At 29.5% G+C, this 22,357-nt stretch overlaps 2 protein-coding genes across 2 annotated transcripts; both read right to left on the bottom strand.

Annotated features, from left to right (window-relative positions):
- Positions 1–8,612: 8,612 nt before the first annotated feature.
- Positions 8,613–10,194, bottom strand: LOC124943725 (putative UPF0481 protein At3g02645). Its single transcript, XM_047484200.1, has 2 exons — positions 8,758–10,194; positions 8,613–8,645 (listed from the first exon to the last, which is right to left on the bottom strand). Exons 1-2 carry the CDS (start codon positions 10,192–10,194, stop codon positions 8,613–8,615), a joined length of 1,470 nt encoding a protein of 489 aa, XP_047340156.1.
- A 2,976-nt stretch (positions 10,195–13,170) lies between these two features.
- Positions 13,171–13,743, bottom strand: LOC124943724 (agamous-like MADS-box protein AGL62). Its single transcript, XM_047484199.1, has one exon. It carries the CDS (start codon positions 13,741–13,743, stop codon positions 13,171–13,173), a length of 573 nt encoding a protein of 190 aa, XP_047340155.1.
- Between the last annotated feature and the right edge of the window lie 8,614 nt (positions 13,744–22,357).

The raw sequence follows: 22,357 nt of genomic DNA, 5'->3' as shown, positions 1-22,357 counted from the left end.
GATTTTAAAAAAGTGGTTATAGACAAAGATGGCGAAAGACATTAGAGTTTTGGAATTATTTTAAAATGTGATTGATTTTTCTAGTGATATCATTATTATTATGGCATTATGGTTATGGCATGATTTATTTTAAGTTTAGGTTTTTAATTTTGACATTAAAATTATTATAAATAAATAAAAATAATATATTATATATTGTATGGATCGGAATAATTTATCAAAACATCGAGCTAGAATTATATGAGCTCGACTAACAGGAATATTAAATGAGTCGACTTAAGTTCGTCTTTATATCGATCAAAATCAAGCTCAAGTTGAGTTTTGACTAGGCGGCTCGCGAACGGTTTACTTCATTTGCAGCCCTAAAATCGATAACTTATGTGTATCTCGTTTTCCATGTTTATGTCATCCTGACTCCGTTTTCTCAATATAAAACAACCTCAACCATGAGTAAAACATCATCGTCGATCGACTTAGTATCGAACAATGCATCTAGGCTCAAAGACGCAATAAGTTGTTTGGATAGTGGAGATTCAACCCCATGTGGTTGCTCAAATTGTTTTTTTAACCAATAAAATACGACCTTAAAATCTTGCAAGTCAAAAGAGGAAGGAGGTTTATCATTTAAGTGTAGCATTTAAAACTAAAATAAGGCCACAAGGGGTTTGCATATCGCCCGCAAATACACTTAATTATTTGACAAGGCGTAGAACTTACCGCCTAACGGGCTTGAACCTAGGACCTCTTAAAGATAATGTGGATATCCATCTCTTGTTGGCGTTAGGCTAGAAGAGGGGATAAAAGTGTTTTGAAACTAATGGTGACCATGGGTGAGTAACTAGTAATTTTATCATTGTCCACCTCCGGGAGGATCTTGGTGTTCGACGCCTAAATTTTTTAAGTCGGGCGCAATGCTGCCTTCCAGAAATAGATAAACTACTAGATGAACACACCTTTGTCACAACGATTTGCCTTCTCAATCGTTCTCATTCTCTCCTATTTATCTTCAACTCTGATGACCATTGTGGTAAGAATTAAGAGAAGTGTTGAGAAGAGAAATAAATTTGTCGTTTCTAAGAAGGAAATAATGTCTAGAGGTGGAAGGATGAATTAAGATTTGGAGACTGAAAATCTCTTCGGATATCAGCCCTTTCATCTTGCGTCGATAGATCTGTTGTCGTAACGGCAGCACAATCGGAATAAGTGATTGAAAATATTTTTTTAGGGTTGGAAACATGTCAAAATACCATATTTGACTACTAACTTATTAAGTTGGCCAAATATATTTATATACAATTATGGTTCTGTGTTAGGGATTAGGTGGGTTCAGTCCACTCCAAAAAAACAATTTTTTTTTTACCATAAAAATGTGATATTAACTGTAAGCACTAAAATCTCATTTACCCAATTTATAAATTATTTTGATTAAATAAAATCAAAATAATAATTAAAATCAAGTTCAAAAACATGATTAAATAATTAAGTGGGATTAATTATGGTAATAATTAAATCCCAGATAATTAAAACAATGGACAATAAAAAAAAATTGGATAAATGTTGTACCCATTTTATCTTAAATTAATTTTAGAAAAATCAAAAAGATTAAAATAAATAATTTAAAATAAATGGAATATCCATTTTATCTCAAATAAATTATTTATTAAACAAAAATAAAATAAATTGATAAAATAAATGTCATATTTATTTTAAATATTTTGTATATTTTAAAAGATTTAAAAACAAAACTAAAATGGTAAAAGAATAAATAATTTCAAATAACCATCAAGGTTAAAATAAAATAAAAAAATTGTAATCGAGTGTAGCCAAAACTCGGGAGCAGGCCTTCGGATTGATGCTGGATTCTCATCTAACGCCCAGGAATCGCCTACGTCTCCCGCTGAAACATAGCGAGAGTGCATCTGCAAAGCAAAGGATCAGCTAACGCACGCTCCAACGCCATAAGTTGAAACACGATAGAACACTCAGCCACAAGCGAAACACCATATCGGCTGATTTAAAAGCTGAAATGATCATTTCGCCTCTAATCATAAGCCTCATCATGGTCTGATTGGGTAAGTTGGATCAAGAACAACCAAAACACCATTGATGACTTTTGACTAAATCCGATCAACTTGTTTCCTGAACCGACTTTGTAAGACTATAAATAGCGCCTCTTGATGAATCTGAAGACAAGTAACATCTTTAGCCACAATAAAAAAAATCACAGAAATCTTTCATTGAAGCTCCAAGCTTCTAGATTTTTTGATATTTTGCATCAAGCCTTAAAGCTCGGATCCAGACATCCTAAAAGTATTCATGAGGTCTAAGGAGTGTTCTCCAATCCTTGATAAACTTCCAATTACCCTCTAATTCAATCTTTCAATTTGAAATTGAAAATTTTATATTTTAGTTTCCCTAAGTTTGTATATTACCTAGTTCTTGAATTTTGTTATTGGAAAACGATCGTAGGATTATTTGCAAGCTTTCGGTTGAAGCTAAAACAGATCAACCGATCTAAAACAGAAACCCCCAATTTGAATTTAGAAAAATTCAAAATCGGGTTTTCTATTCTTGAGTTAATCCTCAAGAAAAGCAATCCAGAAATCTTCCCAACATGTTTCTAATGATGTTGGGAACTTATTTGGATGATGTTTGATTCATCCCGATCAGGTTTCATTAGAATCAAAATTTCCAACATAAATAAAAATTTTAAGTTCTTAATTGGTAAAAATAAACAGGTAGTGTTCATATTTTGATACCAATCAATCATATGAATTATAAGGAATCTATTTTCAAGCTCCTTACACTTCATTAATAACTAAAACCAAAAACCCGACTTTTTATCTCAAAACTGTTTTGATGAAATCGAACATCATCCAAGTTGAATGATACTTTGGGATGATGTTCATAATATTACTAGGAGCTTTGTGAAGGTAATAAAACCATGTGATCAAAGGACCCATGCCTTAATCAAAACTGTAAAACATACAATTTTGATGTTCTTGAGGACTAGGAGGTTCGAATAGTACCGAGAGATCCGACCGAGGATCTTCAGTTAAGACCGAGAGGTCTGACCGAAAAATTTTAGTCAGAACCGAGAGGTGCAACCGAGAAAATTTCAGTTAGGACCGAGAGGTCCGACCGTAAAATTTCGACCGGGACCGAGGGTCCGACCGAAAATTTTGACATCCAACCGAGAATTCAAACATGGGACTGTAGAGTCTTACATCCGATAGAGAACTCACAAACCTAGGACCAATGAAGTTAACCCTAGGCTAACCCAAGAACGGTGATCTGCACACTTGACCAAGGGTTTCAACACTCCGACCGAGGATCTCCAAACCCCCTCGTTCCTTAAGAATTCATTATAAAAAAAATAATGTTAAAATTAATAAAAGGAATTTAATTTAGTTGTTTTTAGTTATCTTCTATATAAATTTAATTCATATAAGTGAAATGTTCAAAGTTTTGAAAAAACTTAATTTTACATTATTATTTTTTACTATAGTAGATAATAGATTGTGAAAAGTTCTATGTTCAAGAATAAATCGATAGATTCATCATTTGTGTCAAAAGAATTGTTTTTATACATTGTGTTTCCAATGATTTTATCCAACAATTTTGAAATATGTTAATCCAAATTAATGCATCACGTGTCTTTCTCTTCTTTGATGTTTTAAATTGTCTTATCATTAACACTCAAACCCACATGTCCTCAAATATATTTAGATAGAAAAATTAATTACTCAATATCGTTTTATAATTCTAGAATTAAGAATGAATGATTGAGACCATGTATTTCTTTAACAATGATTTTATTTATTTAGCTTTCCATCTAAAAATTTAGCCGTACCACAGAATTTTTTGTACAAAATTAGATTAGAATTATTTAATCCCTTTTCATATAAAAAGAGAATCTTTTATTACAATAAAATGGGAAGTGATAAGAATTATTCAATATTCGAAATGCTTTGTAAAATAGAATATTTCAATTAACTTCTACGAAGTGATTTCACGCGATTCAGCAAATTGTCTTGATCATGGAATATCATTAAGATATAAGTATGTGTTATCAAAAGGACTTTCGACAATTATTTTTAGTATGAAATGAGTCAATTATCTACTTTATATCTTATTGAAAAAAATTGATGATATTGTTCCCTATTGATCCAGAATGATTTTTAGGAAGTATCATGATCATTCAATAAGAAGAAGAACTATTGATTCTAACAACTTATTGCACTTTTTTTAATGTTAAATTAAAAGTTTTAATAAATCATCTTTAAAATTAATCAGATACTACTCTTACACAAATTTGGATCATTGTTCTTTCTATAATTTTAGTTTGGTTTAGTAACACTAAAAAAACGTTTAATTAGCGACGACTAATTATCGACACTTAAATAACATCGGACATATGCGACAGTTTAATCCACGAAAAATATAAATCGTCGCAAATATAAGTGAACGAATAAAACTTGGTTGCAAAAAAGTAAGATATTTACCTATAGTCCGTGGTAAAATAAAGGTAAATTTCCGTGATAAAATCTGTAAATTAATTCATACAATATTTTGTATGAAATTTCCGATGAAAAAATATATAGCGTTAAAGTTTTAGTCAGTCGGAAAAATCGTAAAAAAATATTTAACATGGAATATACGTCACAAATTTTCGACGTTTCCTTTATCATAACTTCTATCGCAAATATTAAAAATAGAAAATTATAACCATAGTAAATTTCGTAGAAAATTATATATATATATATATATATATATATATATATATATATATATATATCACATTAGTGTATTTATTAGTTACTTAACTTATTTATATCATAGGATATCACTAGTGCTTTCATAATTTTATTTTATCGATCTTCTAGAATAGACTAATAATAATTGGGTTATCAATTTCTCACTACTTTAAATTGATTTAGCAAACTGAAATGTGCGGGAGGAGATGACTTCAATTTCACATTTTTATGAGATTCTTCAACTAGAATTTCATGCTTTTATCAATTCATTTCTTAGGGTTCTGTAGTCTTCTAATTCATGTGGTAAGCATTGATATATAAATTTGAGATAGAATTTGTAATGTTTGATGAATAGTGAGACAATACTTTTATGCAATTAACCTTGATAAACTCTTAATGTTGACATATTGTGTATGATTGCTCGTTACACTCTTAACTTTACTTGTTTATAATTACATTCTATGTATTTTTTTAATGATTACATTGTCTTTTGTTTTTATCATTCAGGAAATTGTTAACCAACTTTGCGTGGACAATATAATTAATATTCACAAAAATAGTCTATAACATATATAATGTAGTTTCATCCCGTAATAATCATTATTTTAACCCTAGTTTATTATTTTTGCAGGCATGATTTGATGAAAACTCGTAGTTCATGATAGCCATGTTAAGGTGAATCCTTGTACCGTTTGTATAGTCATGTTCAAAATTCCATCTGAAATCAACTTTGTCTTGTTTTTCTCTTTGTTTGCATATTCTTATCTATATATCGGTAATAGGGAATAGTCATTTTTATACTAGATAAGTTTGACTTGTTTGCACAAGTATAATACTCTTATATTATTATTTCTAATATTTCACATGTTAATATTCCTTACTTCTTTAAGGTGAACAAAATTTGATTTATAGCTGGTTAGACGTGTTGCAATATATATCTTCACAAGATGTAATTATCGGTCTAAGTTGTCTTATTGGTATATGATGCTATAATGTTTCTTTTTTCAGTTTCAAATGATTTCTTGTGCCAATTTGGTTAAGTAATTTTATTGAAATTTCTCTTTAAATGAATTGTTTTTACTGGCAACAACATAAACTTTTATATAGTATAGTTGATCAATCTGAAATTTATTTGTATAATATTGATTAGCTCTTTGAGAAGATGGTAAGATCTTGGTTTTCACATCATAAGTTGTTATTCGTTCCCCTTGAAAGAAGACTCTTTAAGGTAGACTTTATCATTGCATTTGCATGTTCAATTCTAGTTAGGCAAACTCTATCTCGTGTTGTTCTTCTTGCTTCATGTTGGTGATAGTGGTTGTGCAAATTAGTGGACGATGTTCTTCTACTTTCCAATGACTCAATTTTGCCTTTCCGCGATGTGGAAATAATTAATCTCAAGCTTCAAGTTCTGATGACTGTGCTTAGAGTGGAGGTGCATCATTTTGAAATATGTTCATCTAATTGTTGAATAAATGAAGTGATGCTCATTACCAAATTTTGTCTTGTCTTGTTTTATTATGTTTTGGAGGTAGAGTGGGACAACAGAGAAATATTGTAGCTTCGAGTTTTATGAATAATTAAGTTTTGTTGAGTCGCGTTGATATATTTGATGCTAAAAGAATTAATGCGTTTATTGATTGTGTTAGTATTATAATTAATAATTTTAAAATTATGTTTTGATATATAAAATTACTTATTATAAAATATGTTTTAGTTTTAATGACTTTGGGTTTAAAGTTTAATTTGAATGTATTTTGTGATAATGGATGACTAATTATGTTATGTTATTTTGTTTTATATTTAATTTTACTCTAATTTATTTGCGAATAATATAAAAATCTTTTGATAAAAAAAAAGTAAAATTATAAATATTTAAAAAATTACAATTTTGCTAAAAAATAATAAAAATTAATTATTCGGTATAAAGTTCGGTTAAATTATTTTTCAGAAATACCGTCATAAAGACTGTCGTCAATATTTACTGACTAAACAAAATTAAATGGAAAAATGTTGAAAAATGTAATCGGAAATAGTGTCGCAAAAATATATATTGAAAAAATCATCACAAAAACTTTTCGATTAAATTCTTATCCATTGGAGTATTAGAGACACATATTTGCGAAATAATTATTTAGAGGGAAAAAACGTCGCAAATTATATATTCATTAGAAATTACGTTGATAAATTACGTCGCAAATACACTATTTCCTTGTAGGGTAAGGAATCCATAAATTTAATTGGACTAAAATTTTTCTTAAAAGAATAAAATTCATTTCATTGATTCGTATAGTTAAAAAAAATCTTAATCGAATAGTTAAAAAAATATAATAATGTTGTTGAAGTTATTACATAAAATGTCATACATTATCCATAAACATTAATAAAAAAAAATATCACCAACTTGTATGATCACATATAAAAAAAATACCACCCACAACTACAAAAAAAGACTTGTGAACCTTAAGAGTCGAAGTTCTAACATCTGTCAGAGAATGGATATTTCCTCTATTAGGACTACTCCTCCAAGCTAAGTTAACATCATACACTCTATGTTTCATTGTTGTGATTGTTATTTTTAAATTTAGCAAAATTTATGAAAACACTTGTATGTTTCACTTTTCCTATATTATTAGTAGATTGACGAGTTACAATAACTATGTCATTTGAATCTCAACAACTATGTCATAATAACTATGCCATCATTAATATCATGACTATATTAATAATGTACTATCTGTGATTGGGAAATTTGATGAAATATCACTAAAGATGTCCCTAATTGCTAAAAGTGTCCGCGCATAAAAAAAAAAGCATTGGTGACACATTTAATTTTTTCCGGACAATTTTGCCTATGTCGCGAGACGTCCACAATCGCGAGACGATACCAGCATTCGCGAGACGAAATTTTTAAAAAAAAATCGTCACGCGAATGTCGGTTGCGTCTCGCAATGGGGGCATTTTCTTCCAAAAAAATAAAAGTGTCACCAACGTTTTTTTATGCGCTGACACTTTTAGCAATTATAGGCATCTTTATATCATTTCATCAAATTTCCCCTGTGATTACTATTTATGATGACCTATTTAATCTTTAGCTTTGACATTTATTTTTCTCATGAGTCTATTTTTACTTTTATTCTTTTTAAATAATAATCTAAAAGTCAAAGGATTTATTAGGTTGCAAGACGCAAATGAAAAAAGTAATTGCAACGGTAATATTAACTTATTTATTATAATAATAAGCCTATTGGACTAGACAGGTCTCCCGGAGTTCCAACATACAAGTCTTGTTCAAGGATGTAGTTTAGTGAATCAATTGTTACTACTTTCAATTCGCTTTTTATTCTTTTCAAAAAAAATATAAAATCCAAATAAAGTATCTGGTTGTAGCTTCCACCGACATTACATACGACAAGTTGTAATGTTCTCAAATATCTCCTTAATGCGAAAAAACAATCTTATTTCTACAAGCAAAAATATATTAATTGATAGGAAAACATTATCAAAGAATGAATAACATCTTTATCCACCACACAATTTCATCTGCCACTAACATTTGTTTCAATGAAAACGGAACAACATTGATACAAAGTTTTGGGCCAGAAATTTTTGGAGCGCTTTCTAAATTATAATTTGTTAGAATTTTCAAACAAGTGTTTTTTATGCAAAGAGTTTCCAAATTCTAAGGTTAATCTTATTCTTGAATTTCTTTCAATCAAAGTAACCAACATCATTTTATTAATTATTTTTAGAGTAAACTATTATTATTTGTTACATTAATAGTCATGCAAAAAATTGAATTATTTTATTAATTAATATCATTAAATATTAACAAAACAAAAAAAAATTATTTTATTACATCTTGTGACTTGTGAGACATATTGATACCTATAAATATTGCAATAGCTTGTAAACTCATTATAAACAATAACAAGATAATCGCAAGTAATACGAAGACATGCCAAGACTCCAAGATATAAAAATTGACAAATTTTCTCACCTTAACCTTCCAACTACGTTGATAATACTTGTTCACATCTTCAATCGTTTTATCAAGAAACAACACTTTCGTCAATTTGATGGATTTGCTCATCCCATTCCATAAATCAGCCGCCTCCTCATCGCTCTTCAAATGGTTCATTATGATCCCTTTTTCCCTCAACAATCGAGCGTCCTCTTCTGTGTCGATGATCCCATTCATCATCTCGGTATAACGTGTGAAAATCAACGGTCCGGATGATGTGCAAGTCTCGTATGCCACTAAATTCCTCAAAACCGATCTCGTGTTTACCTCTAGGACGACAGTTGGAAGGTAAAATGTTGACGTGGATTCATCGAAGTTGATTGTCATTATATTGTTTTGTGGAGTAGGCACGAATTTCACTCCCGCTAAAATGAGTTCCGAAACTGATGGAATTGAAATTTCTTCCATTAAAGGAGGTTTGTTTACGTTGTTACTATTTTCATCGTCTTTTTTTTCAAGCCCTTTGTTAAATAACATATCTTCTAAAGGTTGTTTAAAAAGATTAATAATGGGTAAGTTAAGGATAATCGATAGAGGTAATTTAATCGCTAATGTAACCAGTTTAGACGAAATTATGGTTTTGAATAAACCTCTTTCCGTGTTAAATTTCATCCGCATTTTGTCGAACACTTGGCGGGCATAACTCAAATGTCCAGCAAATTCAGTTGAAATCTGATCATCAACAAATGTCGCATCTTCATCAGGATAATGTATAGATTTAGGCACGAGTAAATTATAAAGGAAATCAACAAAGTGTGCTGATTCATGAACTGAAATATTCTCCGGCGGCGGTTCTCCGATCATCTTCAACGGCGAAATCTCTTCAGACATACCCATTATCATGCAAAGTAACAGTTCATCAGCCGATTCCTTCGTTTCTCCGCGGAATTCTAACGCAATTCTAAGAAGAAACAAAGGAATCTGATTCTCCATCATCATAACATCTCTTAGAATTGAATTATGAATTCTTGGCCGGAGATTTCCTTCTTTATCAACATAAACTCGGAGAAACTCAAGAAGGAAACAAACATCAACAACCATCATCCAGGCCAACGTTTCGCCATTGAAATCGAGGAATTTGTTGTAAGAAGAACGAATTTTGGATTCGAATTTCGAGAAATGATCGACGACGTGATGAATCTTAATGGGTTGGAAGGATTTTTGGGTTCTTTTGGCGGCGGCAAGTTTGTAACGCTCCATTTCGTAAAGCTCTGGACGGGAATGATGGTAAGGTCCTATGGCGATTTGATGAGGGATGTAGGAATCTGGATCGGAAACCATTAGGGTTTTGGGGATGGTGAAGATGGTGACGGAGAAATCGTTGTTATCTTCTTGATCTTCGTTTAGGGTTTTTTGAATGTAAATTACCCATCTGTGTTCGTTGAAGTTTGAGGAATTTGAAGAAGATGACATTTAGGAAAAGCTTATGGATGAACTGAAAATGGAGTTTGTTTTCTACACGATATTACAGATTTTTTGTTTTTTTTTTTCATTTTTGGGGGTTTTAAATTGAAAGAGGAGTTATGGGTATTAAATGAAATTAAAAGGTTTTTTTCATCTTAAACCCTCTTAGTTTTGTTTGAAAAATAAAATAAAATTGAAATTCTCAATTTCTCAATATAATTCTTGTTTTCTAAAATTTAATTAACTTATAAATATATCAATCATTTTATTTTATTATTTATATTTTATGTTAAATGATTTTCGATTTTCGGTGCATAGCGGGGAAATCCCCGATTGATTGAGCGGGAATGGTTCTTATTTAAAATCTCCGTCAGAGATTGAGGCAGGTTGATAAATTTGGTACGGGAATGGTAATGACTTTTCAAACAGACATCCCTAGTAATAATAACTTATTATATTAATGAGTTTTAGATAATCAGACCTAAATGGTACCAACAGTTTTTTTAGGAATTAAATCTTCTAACTAAAAGAAATCATATTACAAATGTTTTAAAATTCTAAATAATACTAGTAAACATAATCACTTAGTTAATAGATATAAAATAAAATATAAATAAACCTTTTTAGTATATGAACAACATCAAATTAAATATTTTTCCCATCTAAATTTTCATTTATAAATTAATTTAATTATGATTGGCATATGGTTCAATGTTGGACTCACGAATATTAACTTTTAATGAATTATTTATTAAGAATGATATGAAAATAGTTAAGAAATTTTAATGTTACAATTAGGTATGCTAATGGCCAATGGGATCATTTTTTGTTGAAGAGAATAATAGTAGGCTTTTGAGATGATGGGCCGATCGATCGTAGAATTACTTTATAAAACTATATCTGTATCTGGGCTTAAATTTGAATTAAACATCATCATTAAATTTATGAATATATTTTTTTATTGGGTCAACTAATTAAACATATTAACGAAATATTTGCACCCAAAATATATATTTTAAAAAATGTATTGAATTAAATTTATGAATATATTTTTTATTGGGTCAACTAATTAAACATATTAACGAAATATTTGCACCCAAAATATATATTTTAAAAAATGTATTGACATATTTTTAGTCAGAATTGAACTATACCTCAATAAAAATAAATATTTTTCAAAATGTTAAATGATTAAAAACTTTAGAATAAGAATGATAAGGTGTTAATTTCTCAAATTTGTCCAGACATAATTGTCGTTTCTATCCATATTTTTGTAAATTGTGTCGTATTTAACTAAACGGAATAAAAACATTAACGATGTTAAATTTTAACATCTAATCTAGACACGTAGGTTAATTTAATTTGTATTAACATAAATTATTTAATAGGTGGAGTCTACTTGTTGAGCAAACTTAAATAATAACAAAATCATCATTAATGTTAAATTAATGACTATTAAAATATATTATAATATTTTGATTAGCTAAATCCTACCAAATTATTATGAAATGTAGATATCAAGCCAACATCAACTCATATCTTATAATTAATCATAACTAGCAAGCCCATCCTTCTTCATTCCATGTTGTTTAAGGGAGTAAATCTTCTATCTTACAAGCAGTCTTTTATGGGTCTCACACTTCAAAACTTAATTCATTTTAAAATTATTGTGAGTCTCACCTCAACATTTATTGTGTAATTTTTCCTTATTACCTTCAAAACCAAAAGTCATCGCCGACACGAAGAGGGGAGAAAGAAATCATCGGAAATCAAGCAATAATATATTAGCTTATATATGCATTTGATTCAAACGAGGAATTACACGCCCAATATTAGTGTAGTTCATTCACGATCTATCTCCAAATTATTTCTAACTAAAGGCCGACATTAAAAACTTCAATCTAACCGAACACGTTTGATCTCCTTAAAAATTTTACTCTCTCTCCTCTATAAAAATAGTTTCAAACACAGTTCGTCTCATTTTTAAATTCTTATCTGAAATCTCCCCTCAAGCAATTCTCGAATCATTAGAAGAAATCTCCAACTCGATTTCGATATAGGCTTGACAATTAATGTTCTTCCTTAATAACTTGTTTTGAAAAACAATGACAGCCTCTTTAAAAATTATCCACCGAAATAAATTATATTTTAAATTAAAGATGATGTTTGTAAAGGTTATTTGATGTTTTTTAATATATTTTAAATTGTGTTTATTTGTTTTTATATTTAAATAATATTTTGTAACGAATAATTAACTAGTTAAATTAGTTATTTATTATTTAGTGTAAAAACATTTTTAAATCACACTTTGTTCGATTCTTGTCAGCTACCTATTATTTTATTTATTTATTCTTTCAAGTCAAATTAACTTTAATTATTGGATCCTTAAATGAATGTTTGCTCCTCAGATTTTCACAACCAAAGGTAAAGAGATTTCTTAGTTCAAAATATTCTACTGAATAAAATAGGTTTCTATTCAGATTGGGCTATATGAGACTTTGTTTGAACGCAACAAGATGCATAAATACATCCATGTTTTGTAGTTATTATTATTTGCATTATTTAATTAAAAATTGTGTATGATATTTTTGAGGGGATATATTCCTTTGTTACAGAATTCATGTTCCCTCACATACAGGGACAAAACAAATCATTTAAATATATATATATATATATATATATATATATATATATATATATATATTATTTCTATAACAATCATTTAATTAATTTAGTTTCTCTTCTTAAAAAAAATTGTGTTGGCTATACAAAATAATATATACTATTAAAAGTGAGTGAGAACATCTAATAATAACTAGATATATTATTAAAAAGTTTAATTAAATATAAATAAAACAAACCATTCAAACTACTATTATAATATAAGGCATGTGCCACCAACATTCAAAGATAGAAATGCAATCTAGAAAAGCATGTTGTAATGAAATTCCTAGAGCATATTGATAAAAACAAATTCAAGAAAATTTAAAAATAAATTGGGTTTTGACTAGTCATAGCCAACAAAAACAAAGGATTTTCTGTCGCCATCTTCAACTCCTTCTCTTGTTCAAAGACTATCTTTAGTTCCTCCATCTTATCCTTCCTCCTTTTTAACTGCAATGAGTCCATCTCCTTAACTGGTTGCTCCCACCACTTCCCCTTAGCATGTTCGGTCATCTCTAGTGACAATGTTTTTCCCACATGTTGCTCTTGAGCGAGTGTCTTTTCAGCCTCCATTATTTGAGCTTCCATATATGGAACATGCGGAGCCTTTTGAGACTCGAGGAGTTTATGGAATGTTGAATCAAACACTCTTTCGGGAACCACACCCATAAATCGATCAAATATCACATTTGTATTAGGATTACCAAAAGAGTATGCTCTTCCGCTTTCACTAAACAAGATTAGTGCCATGTTTGATCCGCATAAAGTAGAAAGCTCACTTGATTTCTTTAAAATTCCATATTTACGTTTCGAAAAAGTTACGGAACGCTTACCATTATCCTCGATCTTGTAAAGAGGAATCCTCTGACGACCTCTGCTTGTTTTTGACACCATTGCTCTATTTCTATTTTCTACATCTATTACTATTCTTGATATGCTCCATTATATAGGGTTTTAAAACATAAAAAAAATTATAATATGATCTTACTTCCCAAAAACAAAATTAATCATTAATTATATTTATTAAATAGATATTTTTCTTAAATTGTATGGTAAAATTAGTTTTTAATATTAGATTGCTAAATTGATATAATATCATATTTAATTAGAACGATTATGGTAATATGATGGAGAAAATTTTTGGTAAAAAAGTTATTAGATATTTAGTGTGGATTTGTTTAAAGTAAATTCTTTACATTTCAAATATTTTTTATTTCTATTTTGAAAAAGTAAAACAACTGTCATTGTGAAAATTTAATCACAAAAAATACAACCAAATTGAAAATCCTGTCCAAAAACTATGTACAGTACAAGATATAATATGAGTAATCATAAGTTCTTAAAATAAATAAAAACTCAAAATAACATACATTTACATCTTTGAAAAAAAAATGAAACATCACATCTAAAAAAATAAAAATAAAATGAAACATCACATCTTAGGATAATATTTGGCCATTGTCTCAAGGTTTACTGTTAACCAAACCGATTCTTACAGATTCAAAATGGTTAAATATTTTTTTATTTTTTATTATTTTTTAAATTTGATCATTTTATCTTTCATTATGAAATAATGAAACATAAAGAATCTCGTAACAGGAATCCTTTCTATCATGTTAGAGGTGCGCGACTCATAACTATTTGGGCCTCATCAACAACGAGATCTATTGTTTTAAATACATCAATGTACCTTACCATGTGTTTAAATTGTCTAAAACATCTTTTGAGGTCAAATTATCACTTATGAGCAAAGATGTGCAATAAATGAAGTGGGAATTAAGGTTCTACAAATCACGTACGTGGATGCGGACGTGTGGCTCTTTTTTGATTGATAGCATGGAAGGGATGAGCTGAAGGCGACAATGAGATTAAGTGTGATGATTGAAAGAGATTGACTCATGGAGTATGATTTAAAAAAAGTGGTTATAGACAAAGATGGCGAAAGACATTAGAGTTTTGGAATTAGTTTTGATGATGCATCAGATGTGTGTGATGATTATTGAATAAAATGTGATTGATTTTTCTTGTGATATCATTATTATCATGGCATTATGGTTATGGCATGATTTATTTTAAGTTTAGGTTTTTAAGTTTGACATTAAAATTATTATAAATAAATAAAAATAATATATTATATATTGTATGGATCGAAACAATTTGACAAAACATCGAGCTAGAATTATATGAGCTCGACAGGAATATTAAATGAGTCGACTTAAGTTCGTCTTTATATCGATCAAAATCAAGCTCAAGTTGAGTTTTGACTAGGTGGCTCGCGAACGGTTTAATTTATTTGCAGCCCTAAAATCGATAACTTATGTGTATCTTGTTTGCCATGTTTATGTCATCCTGACTCCGTTTTCTCAATATAAAACAACCTCAACCATGAGTAAAACATCATCGTCGATCGACTTAGTATCGAACAATGCATCTAGGCTCAAAGACGCAATAGGTTGTTTGGATAGTGGAGATTCAATCCCATGTGGTTGCTCAAATTGTTTTTTTAACCAATAAAATACAACCTTAAAATCTTGCAAGTCAAAAGAGGAAGGAGGTTTATCTTAAATGGTGTAGCATTTAAAACTAAAATAAGGCCACAAGGGGTTTGCATATCGCCCGCAAATACACTTAATTATTTGACAAGGCGTAGAACTTACCGCCTAACGGGCTTGAACCTAGGACCTCTTAAAGATACTGTGGATATCCACCTCTTGTTGGCGTTAGGCTAGAAGAGGCGATAAAAGTGTTTTGAAACTAATGGTGACCATGGGTGAGTAACTAGTAATTTTATCATTGTCCACCTCCGGGAGGATCTTGGTGTTCGACGCCTAAATTTTTTAACTCGGGCGCAATGCTGCCTTCCAGAAATAGATAAACTACTAGATGAACACACCTTTGTCACAACGATTTGCCTTCTCAATCGTTCTCATTCTCTCCTATTTATCTTCAACTCTGATGACCATGGTGATAAGAATTAAGAGAAGTGTTGAGAAGAGAAATAAATTTTTCGTTTCTAAGAAGGAAACAATGTCTAAAGGTGGAAGGATGATTTAAGATTTGGAGACTGAAAATCTCTTCGGATATCAGCCCTTTCATCTTGCGTCGATAGATCTGTTGTCGTAACGGCAGCACAATCGGAATAAGTGATTGAAAATATTTTTTAGAGTTGGAAACATGTCAAAATACCATATTTGACTACTAACTTATTAAGTTGGCAAAATATATTTATATACAATTATGGTTCTGTGTTAGGACTTAGGTGGGTTCAGCTCACTCAAAAAAAACAATTTTTTTTTACCATAAAAATGTGATATTAACTGTAAGCACTAAAATCTCATTTACCCAATTTATAAATTATTTTGATTAAATAAAATCAAAATAATAATTAAAATCAAGTTCAAAAACATGATTAAATAATTAAGTGGGATTAATTATGGTAATAATTAAATCCCAGATAATTAAAACAATGGACAATAAAAAAAATTGGATAAATGTTGTACCCATTTTATCACAAATTAATTTTAGAAAAATCAAAAAGATTAAAATAAATAATTTAAAATAAATGCCGTATCCATTTTATCTCAAATAAATTATTTATTAAACCCAATATTAAACAAAAATAAAATAAATTGATAAAATAAATGTCATATTTATTTTAAATATTTTGTATATTTTAAAAGATTTAAAAACAAAACTAAAATGGTAAAAGAATAAATAATTTCAAATAACCATCAAGGTTAAAATAAAATAAAAAAAATTTGTAATCGAGTGTAGCCAAAACTCGGGAGCAGTCCTTCGGATTGATGCTGGATTCTCATCCAACGCCCAGGAATCGCCTACGTCTCCCGCTGAAACAAAGCGAGAGTGCATCTGCAAAGAAAAGGATCAGCTAACGCACGCTCCAACGCCATAAGTTGAAACACGATAGAACACTCAGCCACAAGCGAAACACCATATCGGCTGATTTAAAAGCTGAAATGATCATTTCGACTCTAATCATAGGCCTCATCATGGTCTGATTGGGTAAGTTGGATCAAGAACAACCAAAACACCATTGATGACTTTTGACTAAATCCGATCAACTTGTTTCCTGAACCGACTTTGTAAGACTATAAATAGCGCCTCTTGATGAATCTGAAGACAAGTAACATCTCTAGCCACAATAAAAAAAATCACAGAAATCTTTCATTGAAGCTCCAAGCTTCTAGATTTTTTGAGATTTTGCATCAAGCCTTAAAGCTCGGATCCAGGCATCCTAAAAGTATTCATGAGGTCTAAGGAGTGTTCTCCAATCCTTGATAAACTTCCAATTACCCTCTAATTCAATCTTTCAATTTGAAATTGAAAATTTTATATTTTAGTTTCCCTAAGTTTGTATATTACCTAGTTCTTGAATTTTGTTATTGGAAAACGATCGTAGGATTATTTTCAAGCTTTCGGTTGAAGCTAAAACAGATCAACCGATCTAAAACAAAAACCCCCCAATTTGAATTTAGAAAAATTCAAAATCGGGTTTTCTATTCTTGAGTTAATCCTCAAGAAAAGCAATCCATAAATCTTCCCAACATGTTTCTAATGATGTTGGGAACTTATTTGGATGATGTTTGATTTATCCCAATCAGGTTTCATTAAAATCAAAATTTCAACATAAATGAAAATTTTAAGTTCTTTAATTGGTAAAAATAAACAGGTAGTGTTCATATTTTGGTACCAATCAATCATATGAATTATAAAGAATCTATTTTCAAGCTCCTTACACTTCATTAATAACTAAAACCAAAAACCCGACTTTTTATCTCAAAACTGTTTTGATGAAATCGAACATCATTCAAGTTGAATGATACTTTGGGATGATGTTCATAATATTACTAGAAGCTTTGTGAAGGTAATAAAACCATGTGATCAAAGGACCCAGGACTTAATCAAAACTGTAAAACATACAATTTTGATGTTCTTGAGGACTAGGAGGTCCGACTAGTACCGAGAGATCCGACCGAGGATCTTCAGTTAAGACCGAGAGGTCTGACCGAAAAATTTTAGTCAGAACCGAGAGGTGCAACCGAGAAAATTTCAGTTAGGACCGAGAGGTCCGACCGTAAAATTTCGACCGGGACCGAGGGTCCGACCGAAAATTTTGACATCCAACCGAGAATTCAAACATGGGACTGTAGAGTCTTACATCCGATAGAGAACTCACAAACCTAGGACCAATGAAGTTAACCCTAGGATAACCCAAGAACGGTGATCTGCACACTTGACCAAGGGTTTCAGCACTCCGACCGAGGATCTCCAAACCCCCTCGTTCCTTAAGAATTCATTATAAAAAAAATAATGTTAAAATTAATAAAAGGAATTTAATTTAGTTGTTTTTAGTTATCTTCTATATAAATTTAATTCATATAAGTGAAATGTTCAAAGTTTTGAAAAAACTTAATTTTACATTGTTATTTTTTACTATAGTAGATAATAGATTGTGAAAAGTTCTATGTTCATGAATAAATCGATAAATTCCTCATTTGTGTCAAAATAATTGTTTTTTTACATGTGTTTCCAATGATTTTATCCAACAATTTTGAAATATGTTAATCCAAATTAATGCATCACGTGTCTTTCTCTTCTTTGATGTTTTAAATTGTCTTATCATTAACACTCAAATCCACATGTCCTCAAATATATTTAGATAGAAAAATTAATTACTCAATATCCTTTTATAATTCTAGAATTAAGAATGAATGATTGAGACCATGTATTTCTTTAACAATGATTTTATTTATTTAGCTTTCCATCTAAAAATTTAGCCGTATCACGGAATTTGTGTTTTTATAAAATTAGATTAGAATTATTTAATCCCTTTTCATATAAAAAGAGAATCTTTTATTACAATAAAATGGGAAGTGATAAGAATTATTCAATATTCGAAATGCTTTGTAAAATAGAATATTTCAATTAACTTCTACGAAATGATTTCACGCGATTCAGCAAATTGTGTTGATCATGGAATATCATTAAGATATAAGTATGTGTTATCAAAAGGACTTTCGACAATTATTTTTAGTATGAAATGAGTCAATTATCTACTTTATATCTTATTGAAAGAAATTGATGATATTGTTCCCTATTGATCCATAATGATTTTTAGAAAGTATCATGATCATTCAATAAGAAGAAGAACTATTGATTCTAACAACTTATTACACTTTTTTTAATGTTAAATTAAAAGTTTTAATAAATCATCTTTAAAATTAATCAGATACTACTCTTACACAAATTTGGATCATTGTTCTTTCTATAATTTTGGTTTGGTTTAGTAACACTAAAAAACGTTTAATTAGCGACGACTAATTACCGACACTTAAATAACATCAGACATATGCGACAGTTTAATCCACGAAAAATATAAATCGTCGCAAATATAAGTGAACGAATAAAACTTCGTTGCAAAAAAGTAAGATATTTACCTATAGTCTGTGGTAAAATAAAGGTAAATTTCCGTGGTAAAATCTGTATATTAATTCATACAATATTTTGTATGAAATTTCCGATGAAAAAATATATAGCGTTAAAGTTTTATAGTCAGTCAGAAAAATTGTAAAAAAATATTTAACATGGAATATACGTCACAAATTTTCGACGTTTCCTTTATCATAACTTCTATCGCAAATATTAAAAATAGAAAATCATAACCATAGTAAATTTCGTAGAAAATTATATATATATATATATATATATATATATATATATATATATATATATATATATATATATCACATTAGTGTATTTATTAGTTACTTAACTTATTTATATCATAGGATATCACTAGTGCTTTCATAATTTTATTTTATCGATCTTCTAGAATAGACTAATAATAATTGGGTTATCAATTTCTCACTACTTTAAATTGATTTAACAAACTGAAATGGGCGGGAGGAGATGACTTCAATTTCACATTTTTATGAGATTCTTCAACTAGAATTTCATGCTTTTATCAATTCGTTTCTTAGGGTTCTATAGTCTTCTAATTCATGTGATAAGCATTGATATATAAATTTGAGATATAATTTGTAATGTTTGATGAATAGTGAGACAATACTTTTATGCAATTAACCTTGATAAACTCTTAATGTTGACATATTATGTATGATTGCTCGTTACACTCTTAACTTTACTTGTTTATAATTACATTCTATGTAGTTTTTTAATGATTACATTGTCTTTTGTTTTTATCATTCAGGAAATTGTTAACCAACTTTGCGTGGACAATATAATTAATATTCACAAAAATAGTCTATAACATATATAATGTAGTTTCATCCCGTAATAATCATTATTTTAACCCTAGTTTATTATTTTTGCAGGCATGATTTGATGAAAACTCGTAGTTCATGATAGCCATGTTAAGGTGAATCCTTGTACCGTTTGTATAGTCATGTTCAAAATTCCATCTGAAATCAACTTTGTCTTGTTTTTCTCTTTGTTTGCATATTCTTATCTATATATCGGTAATAGTGAATACGAATTAGAAGTCATTTTTATACTAGATGAGTTTGACTTGTTTGCACAAGTACAGTACTCTTATATTACTATTTCTAATATTTCACATGTTAATATTCCTTACTTCTTTAAGGTGAACAAAATTTAATTTATAGCTGGTTAGACGTATTGCAATATATATCTTCACAAGATGTAATTATTGGTCTAAGTTGTCTTATTGGTATATGATGCTATAATGTTTCTTTTTTTCAGTTTCAAATGATTTCTTGTGCCTTTTTTCAGTTTCAAATGATTTCTTGTGCCAATTTGGTTAAGTAATTTTATTGAAATTTCTCTTTAAATGAATTGTTTTTACTGGCAACAACATAAACTTTTATATAGTATAGTTGATCAATCTGAAATTTATTTGCATAATGTTGATTAGCTCTTTGAGAAGATGGTAAGATCTTGGTTTTCACATCATAAGTTGTTATTCGTTCCCCTCGAAAGAAGACTCTTTAAGGTAGACTTTATCATTGCATTTGCATGTTCAATTCTAGTTAGGCAAACTCTATCTCGTGTTGTTCTTCTTGCTTCATGTTGGTGATGGTGGTTGTGCAGATTAGTGGACGATGTTCTTCTACTTTCCAAGGACTCAATTTTGCCTTTCCACGATGTAGAAATAATTAATCTCAAGCTTCAAGTTCTGATGACTGTGCTTAGAGTGGAGGTGCATCATTTTGAAATATGCTCATCTAATTGTTGAATAAATGAAGTGATGCTCATTACCAAATTTTGTCTTGTCTTGTTTTATTTTGTTTTGGAGGTAGGGTGGGACAACAGAGAAATATTGTAGCTTCGAATTTTATGAATAATTAAGTTTTGTTGAGTCGCGTTGATATATTTGATGTTAAAAGAATTAATGCGTTTATTGATTGTGTTAGTATTATAATTAATAATTTTAAAAATATGTTTTGATATATAAAATTACTTATTATAAAATATGTTTTAGTTTTAATGACTTTGGGTTTAAAGTTTAATTTGAATGTATTTTGTGATAATGGATGACTAATTATGTTATGTTATTTTGTTTTATATTTAATTTTACTCTAATTTATTTGCGAATAATATAAAAATCTTTTGATAAAAAAAAAGTAAAATTATAAATATTTAAAAAATTAAAATTTTGCTAAAAAATAATAAAAATTAATTATTCGGTATAAAATTCGGTTAAATTTTTTTTCAGAAATACCGTCATCACTGGTAAAAAAAAGGGCCTTTACCGACGGTTTTTACCGAAGGTTTTGTAAACCTCTCCTAAATACTCCCGAGAGGAACAAATCCTTCGGGATTAAAAATAGATTCCGAGTGGGGTGTAAAACCTTCAGGTTTATTAACTATTACCGAAAGTTCTACAAAGAACTTTCGGTTCTTACCTTCCCAAAAAACCAAAAAAAATTCTAAGTGTTGGATGTTGGTTATTTGCGAAGGTTTTTTTAAAAACCTTCGGTTTTGAAATCCCTGGATTTTTAATTGCGAGGGTTTTACAAATAACCTTCGGTTTTTCTCAATTAAAAAAAAAATCTAAATTTAGTAATGGTTATTTCCGAAGGGTCTTTTATAAACTCTCGTTTTGACTAATATCAAAACCGAAAGTTTTATAAAAACCTTCGGCATCAACCTCTATAAATACAAACCCTAACCCTTCTCTTTTTCATTCCACTCTTCTCTCCTTTCTCTCTCTTCCGCGCCGCCGCCGCCGCCTGCCTCCTCCACGCCGGTTCTTCTCCTCTCTCGTTCAGGTAATTTGTCTCATTTGGTTTTTTTTTGTTTATTATGAGATTTAGATTTGTTAAGTTTATATATATATATATTATAGATCTAGATTTATGCTAGTTTACGTTATTTTGTTTGATTAATATATATATACATATATCTGAAATGCATTTAGGATATGGGTGATTCGACATGTAAGAGACTTCGGCGTACACCGGAGAAACTGCATCCGTGTTACCAGAATCTGATAGCACAATCAGAA

This window comes from Impatiens glandulifera, chromosome 6 (assembly GCF_907164915.1).
Source record: "Impatiens glandulifera chromosome 6, dImpGla2.1, whole genome shotgun sequence".
NCBI lineage: Eukaryota > Viridiplantae > Streptophyta > Magnoliopsida > Ericales > Balsaminaceae > Impatiens > Impatiens glandulifera.
This window is presented reverse-complemented; position numbering and strand designations above follow the sequence as displayed.